Below are 7,413 nucleotides of genomic sequence, written 5' to 3'. Positions count from 1 at the left end.
TCACAGCCATTAGTAATTAGCATCAATCAGTTAGAGTGGGTATATTATATCGTGACCGAGCATTGACAGTTACGAAGAGGATTGAAATGTTCGCTAGAAATAAACGATCTGATATCAATTTGTTTTTGCTTAAAACTTCTTTTCAATTAACTGTGTAACTGATAAGTCATTTTTGACATTTTCATATTTGTTATAGCAATTATTAAAAGACGTGGTATATTCTAGAAAACGGAATTTCATTAAATAAAATTCACATTCTGGCTTGTAACTGATGGTTGTGAAAGGTTGTGATGACAAACAATCGGTAAAGTATGTTACACAGATGTTGACTTCCATGTACATTTAGACTTTCATAGTAGTTTGTAAAGTCATTTGTACTGCGCATTTAACGTTTATCATAAAAGTTTATAACTATAAATATGTCTTACACATTTCATTAAATAACACATTTATCTTATCTGGATGAACAATTCAATATTTTTAAATGTGGATATGACGCAGCCTTTAAACGGATAAAATCTACATGACCCATTACGATTATACCGATCAATAATGATGTAAATAAAACATACATTGTGAGTATACCACAATTATCTAGTCTCACTGCTGGTGTTTCTACACTTTTACTTAATTATAATTCAATGTGGAATGTTGATAGAACTACTTGGAAAATATTGCGAGTGTATGATTAAAACGTAGTTTATTAAGATTTTCAATATATGTGTTTAACATTACAAAATGGCGACAATGGTTAATTATTAATACGAGAATATTAACAGACAACGCATCCGATAGTGAATAATGGAGAGGCTGGCGATTTGATCGTTTAGGATTTAATTATGAATTCTAAAAAAGGTGCTTATTTGGATGGTTCTTGGCAAGTTCATTATGTATAATATTTCAGATTTTATTTTATCTGTTCTCGTAGCATTCATTGGCATTTGTTAATTTCATTATATTTATTTATTGGAACCTGTTCTAAATTAAAACTTAATTTTGAGTTATTTTCTGACGTATTTGTATATAAACGTTTACACAGTATAGGTCATTTGGCGACCTTCCAGCTTTTACTGGTGGAGGAAGACCTCAGATGCCCCTCCGTGCATTATTTCAGGCACGAACGGGCACCTGAGTAGAACCACCGATGTTCCGTAAGCTAGCTGGATAGCTTCCTCACATGAAAGAATCCAAAGTCCCTGTCGGGATTCGAACCCACAGCGGTTAGGGGCAAGTGGTTTGAAATCAACGACCTTAACCACTCGGCCACGGACGCCCCCTCAGAATGGTTTTGCATTGTATAGATGCTAACACATAATCAACAGAAATAAGGAATGCATGTTGATGAAAACATTTAATCTATAAATCACATAAAAAACAAATGTGAGGAAATTGATATTGAACCATTGTGTCTATGTATAGATCTTTCCAAGATACATGTATTTCAATTCGATTATCTAAAATACCTCCATGCATGCAGTGTAACGTTTTCTATTAATAAACGAATAATAATATAATGTCTGAATAATTCAGTTTTCTGTCATTAACATGTTATAAAAATAGCGATGTTTGTAGAATACATTATACATTTGTGTCTAGTTTATTAGCATAAGAGGTTATTAGCATAAGAGGAATATAAATATAGAAAAGTCTCAAACAAAATATATGAATGCAGTGTTTACACCTAATACCTGGTCGGAATAAGTGATTGAATACATATTCTATCTTTTGTACATGCTTTCTATATTGCAGGAGTGAGATTCCAATTAATCAAAGGATTTTGTCATCTTGGTGAAAAAATATAGAGAAAAGTAAAATACGTTAAAAAGGATATGAGAAATTGATTAAGTCAAAGAGGAACAACTTATTAAAAAAATAGGCAAACGCATTTCACATCTACACTCATACAAAAAATACTAAGTTTAAGAGTGGAGGAAGAAAATGCTTATTTCTGGAGAGGAAATCACTTGAGGATAATTAGATCATTTTAAAACCACAAAATTTTTACATTAATACGGAAAAGGCTTGTTAACATGTGACATAATTAAGTTGAATTGGTAAATAATCTACATGTAACATTCAATTACAGATATTATTCTGAGTTTATATCTGTATGAAAAAATATGTTTTATATAACACGGATATGAATATAATGAATTAAATCTGGATGTTAGATAAACTTTGTTAAAAGTATTAGTTGAACGAATTTTAAATATGTCTGGTTTATCAGGTATCGGTATATTTTGGGCGTTTTCATCTTTTATTTCATCTGTCATATTATGTATTGGATATTTTGTGCCTTACTGGTTGACTGGAAAGTTACTAATTCAGCTTAGAGGAAAATCAGAACAAACCGTGCCTGTACATTTCGGTATATTCCGTAGGTGTAATTATCCAACAATCGATTCCAATAAGGAACTTTCTATTGTACTGGAATGTGGTAGATACACGACTTTCATGGACATTCCGAGTGTGTCATGGCAGATAGCTACTCTTGTAGTTGGGCTTGGATGTTCGATCTGCCTTCTTGTATCACTGACAGCTATGTTTGGTGTTTGTGTTAAAGGTGTTGTTATTCCAACGGTGGCACGGACGGCTGGAGTTCTTCAAATGTGTTCAGGTTTGTCAACTTTTATGATTCCTGACAAATTGAAACACCAATCAAATCAAATCAAAAACTTGAACGTTAACAATGAGAAAGAACAAAAAAAATACTAAAAGGTCCAAGTCATGGTTAAGTGAACTGGCCTTTAATGGAAGGTCCGTTATTCAATAAATAATTACAAAGATGGTATTTAGTATAAGATATACCACCAAACCATGAAACAATATGTATGTTTGATGTTGGTAAGTATGAGATACATGATCCGATATTACATATTTTATATACTTTAGCAAATGATAAAGTGTTTCAGAACAATATATCATTTTCATTAAATAAACATTTATAGTAAATCACTTAGAACTTTTTGTTTTTTTCAAGCAATATGTCATAAAAATATCCAAATGATACATTTCTATTGTTTTTATCGACATTTTGAATACTAATGGAAAATATGCCCATTGTAGACCGACCAGTCCACTTTAAAAAGGTAAATATTATTCTCATTCTCATTGGTATAGCATTTTCTTAAAAAAAGTAAAAGTAATATCCAGAGTTTATAAGTTATATACCATAAATAAATGACTAAATCGAACATATTGTGTCTAAAGTACTGAGATAAAAAAAGAACAACTTTATAATATAATGTTTTATCATATAACCTGCAATTTTGAAATGTGCCACACTTAATCAATTGAAACATATGTCAAAGTGGCCACAGCTATGTCATTTATTTCTTCATCTGTTTCATCTGGTATTAAAAATAAAATAAGGTTATTTCACTAGTATTTTGAATTGGAATTTGTATTTAAGTCGAATAGTATTTTGGTTTACCAGCATCTTACAAGGCGCAGGTGAGGGACATCAATAAAACCTAGAATTTACTATTTGGAAACGAATTTATATAATGTAACAACGATTCTACGGCAAAAATTATTTCATTTAATCTAAACGCTTACAGCAGCCATTGAAAATAAAAAAGTTGCATTATCAGATAAAATTGATAGTACTAAAGATAGGACCTCATACAGCTTGAGGTAAACATATCTTACATTTGAAGAGTTGGAATGCAAACAACAGATATCAAGCACCTGTTTATATTCTTAAAATGACTTTTGAGTTTATTATCTTTCTTAATCTCTTATAACGTAAATTCTTTTCATAAAGGTAAACGGTGAATTAAAATGTAATTTGAGACAACACAATTATAGATATAGAGGATATTTGTTTGTGTGTAAGATGAAATTTTGTTTCATCAAGTGGGCTTTAAAAACAGTATTTTCACGAGTGGCATAGCCACTCGTGAGAATACTGTTTTTAAAGTTCACGAGATGAAATAAAATTACATTTTACACAACAAACAAACAAATTTTCTTTTTATTTTGTGCCTAAAAAAACAAGTTAAAACGAAATTTCTTTGATATTAACTTTAATATAAAAATCTGTTTTCCCCACTGGTAGCCTCTATTGTGTGCACGTATTAGTGGAATTTCTCATAAAAACAAGAAGTATTGGGCTGAAAAAAAAAAGAGTTCGACAATCAACGTTAAATGGCGATGATATTATTCATTTTATTCAAATAATATGAATTATCGATTGTTTTAATAAAAAACCCAAACAATTCTAGTATTATCTACTAAGAGAAAAAGTCAAACCATTTATCCATATCTCGGTTACTTACGGCGAATTAATATTAGACCTGGCTCTGTGAAATGTAAGCGGCCGCCATTTTTAAAAAATGTGTATTTCACTGGAGGAAATAATTGTGTTTGATTCAGAGGGATATCATTTGGATTTGTTAGTGATACATCTTTTAAGAAGAAAGAAAACTTATTTGAAGTGTTGACAGATGTGTAAACATTCAAAAAAGCGGCTAGGATATTGGAAAACATGGAATTTTTTAAAGGCTGCCTTAAGAACGCTGGGTTGTTTACTTATTCGTCGGGCTGATGTCTGTCATTGCTTTTCAAGTGATTAGGCAGTTATTGCTCGTAGGATACTTAAATATGCCCAAATGTCATCAAGAGAAGTTTTGCATGTGGAAGGAAATGTATTTTACAGACTGTGAAAATGAAACAAAAATTTAGAGACGATATTTGGTGATTGGTAATATGAATGAATAGAAGTAAGTTTTCTTCTTTTTATTACTTTTGAAATTTCAGCTATTTATCAATTTCAGCTTTGCTTTTCTCTAAACAGCCCTATTATGTCAGAATTGTCAACGATAAGAAAATTGAGGTACCGCAATAGGAAAATCTTAAAAAAGGTAGTCTCATTATTGCAAAGTGTGGAATTATATTTTGATAATTTTCACTGTGAAATTATCAAATGTAATTTTCACTGATAAATCAGTAATCCACTGAACAGCATAAAATAAACACAGTTAACTAGCTGTAAAAGAATGAAAATGAAAAAAATGATGTTAGAATGAACCTTTTCCAAAACTTACAAATAATTAGATTACATTTCCCATTGTCACATATTTCTCCCACTATGTCTCTGTCGACTATAAGTTGTTTGCCTTATTTCCTACACCTTCATGAGTGTGAAATAAACGTCTCTTTTTGCATGAGCAACACTGGTCTTTTGTTAAAGCTTAATCATTAAATACTAATTGTTATAGATTGGAATATCAGTGTTTGGTTTATCAATATATTTTATCTTAGTTTTATGTCTCTCACATGTCAGAGGAATCAGGGAAATAAAACTGAAACTGTGTAACATTATAAACTCAAATCACCCTCTCATAAACCGCTGTAAAATGTGATCACTGTTTCTATTTCAGGTCTGTTAATAGGTACGGGTGTTGGCATATATCCCAAAGGTTGGGACAGCCCGGAAGTGAAACAGGCGTGTGGCAACACGTCTAAATCTTACTATTATGGTAAAAACTTTTTCTACATCTTCGAGATAATTAAGAAGATTATTAATCCCGTTTTCAAGATAATGCGTTATTGTGTTTACATGGGTTAAAATAGTGCTTTCTATATTAAACAATAAAGTGTATCACGTATATTTTTGAACTTATTTTTCAAACAAATCAATAAAACATGAACAGAGCAATGAACAGATAAATGCGGCATTGAGACTTGAGATTTAAAGAGAAGTTTTAATTTGTCAATCTCGTTTCAGGTGACTGTACGTTATCTTGGTGTTTCTATATAACATGTGCTGGTATAGGTGTAACCTTGATATGTTCAGCTCTCGCTTTTCACTCTCCCAAACGGAAACACGTCGTTCATGGTTATGCAATTTAGACTATTACCTGAAGTATCACCATAATAGGCCAAAGAGGAAACTGTGAAAGTAGTCAGAAACAGACAAATTGAAAATGTTTTGCTCGGTTTGATTGAAGGTTCAGATATATACAATGGTGAAGAAAAAACAAAAATTGTGCATTGATTTTATTGTTGATAAATTTGTACGCCCAAAAAAACTGTTTTAAAAAAAATAATTATTTATTTGTCCCCGAAAAAAGAGGAAAACAGAATCAATCCTTACTTTCTTGTTCTAAGAAACTAAGAGGAATAAAGCCTTCACAATTACACAACCGTAACATAATGATAAACAACATATATGTCGGAAAGAGCAAAGGTAATTTTACAGACATTTAGTTCCGGGACAGAGAACTACTAAGAGAATGATATGTGATGTTAAATTACGAGTGTGAATAAACAACATAAGCCTAATGTATAATTTCTGCCAATATTTATTCAGACACGCTGAAGAGTTTCGATAGCTAAGTTTGTGAATCAAGATTGAATATGCACGTATATATTTGTCAATGAATCTGGTTTAGTGACAGAAGAGTCTGATTGTTTGTTTGTTTCCATATTTGTACAAACAATACTACACATGTGTATTTAATAAATTAAGTAAAATTAGTATCGAAATTGTTTGTAAATATCTCTGCTTGGTTTTGATAATAAATTAATGAAGTCATCTGTTTTACGATACTGATGCGAAGCAAATTCTTACAGAGAATACGCACATTATTTTAGAAAGGATGTTCCCTTAAGAGCAACGAGGACAATAAGCTTAACGTTAATGCAGTTATGGTGAAAATATCAGTTTCATTTAATGTTTTATAGAATCATATATTTAGTTTTTAAACTTCCGGACTAAAAAACACTTTTTTGTATTAAGCAGACATCAATCTAGAAAAAATGAGAATGAGAGTTTCAAAAATATGATTTTCTAATGTAAGATATGCATGGTAATGACATTTTATATCTATTGATTTTATGTACGTTATTACCGTGATTTCAACCTTTTAAAACGTTTTCAAAATTTTACAACTGCATTAAATTCTTAAAGATATACTATGCTCAAATTTGATATCAGAAAATATTGATAATTGCTGCACAGTCTCTTTGTAAATATGAAATAAACATGTTTTGACTTTACACAAAGTTGATATGTCATGTTTAAAACTCTACACACTACAGGTCGTCACAATATGAATATATAGTGTCGTTAAAAAAACTGGCAGTTTTTTTAAGGAAAGACCAACTTTACCTGTCCTATAATAGAGAACGTGACTTCCAATGCATTGTTTTTCAAATTTGACATATTCAGTAAGAATTACATAGGTTGTAATTAATTTCTTCGATTAACATATTTTACTCAAAGATGAGCATAGTATATCTAAAATTGCTTTTGAACACTGTTGATTCAATCTCAAAAAAATATTTGTTAATTACGCAAATACATATTAATGATGCCAAGGCTTGTTTACAGTTAGGCAACAAATAAAATGTCTTTGTTTTTGATTAGGAAATTGTGTAAGTAAAGTGTTCATAAACTGTAATTGT

General features: G+C 30.6%; 1 protein-coding gene across 3 annotated transcripts; it reads left to right on the top strand.

Moving 5' to 3' along the window:
* Nucleotides 1-372: 372 nt before the first annotated feature.
* On the top strand, nt 373-6,486 carry LOC132718060 (LHFPL tetraspan subfamily member 6 protein-like). 3 transcript variants are annotated; one of them, XM_060701671.1, is made up of 4 exons: nt 373-575; nt 1,750-2,617; nt 5,385-5,483; nt 5,732-6,486. In XM_060701671.1, the coding sequence occupies exons 2-4, from the start codon at nt 2,212-2,214 to the stop codon at nt 5,854-5,856; spliced, it is 630 nt and encodes a 209-aa protein (XP_060557654.1). In that variant the 5' UTR covers nt 373-575; nt 1,750-2,211; the 3' UTR covers nt 5,857-6,486. The 3 variants fall into 3 exon arrangements, with proteins under 3 accessions (XP_060557654.1, XP_060557653.1, XP_060557655.1); XM_060701670.1 differs by having other exon boundaries at nt 373-890; XM_060701672.1 differs by lacking the exon at nt 373-575 and having other exon boundaries at nt 928-2,617.
* The last annotated feature ends 927 nt before the right edge of the window (nt 6,487-7,413 follow it).

The sequence above is a fragment of the Ruditapes philippinarum genome, unplaced genomic scaffold (assembly GCF_026571515.1).
Source record: "Ruditapes philippinarum isolate M1 unplaced genomic scaffold, ASM2657151v2 ctg2879_1_1_1_1, whole genome shotgun sequence".
Classification (NCBI taxonomy): Eukaryota; Metazoa; Mollusca; class Bivalvia; order Venerida; family Veneridae; genus Ruditapes; species Ruditapes philippinarum.
This window is presented reverse-complemented; position numbering and strand designations above follow the sequence as displayed.

Coding starts and splice junctions, on each gene's coding strand:
- LOC132718060 (XM_060701671.1), top strand. CDS start 2,212: ATGTCTGGTTTATCAGGTATCGGTATATTTTGGGCGTTTTCATCTTTT. Junction 2,618..5,384: donor AGTTCTTCAAATGTGTTCAG/GTTTGTCAACTT, acceptor TTTCTATTTCAG/GTCTGTTAATAGGTACGGGT. Junction 5,484..5,731: donor GTCTAAATCTTACTATTATG/GTAAAAACTTTT, acceptor ATCTCGTTTCAG/GTGACTGTACGTTATCTTGG.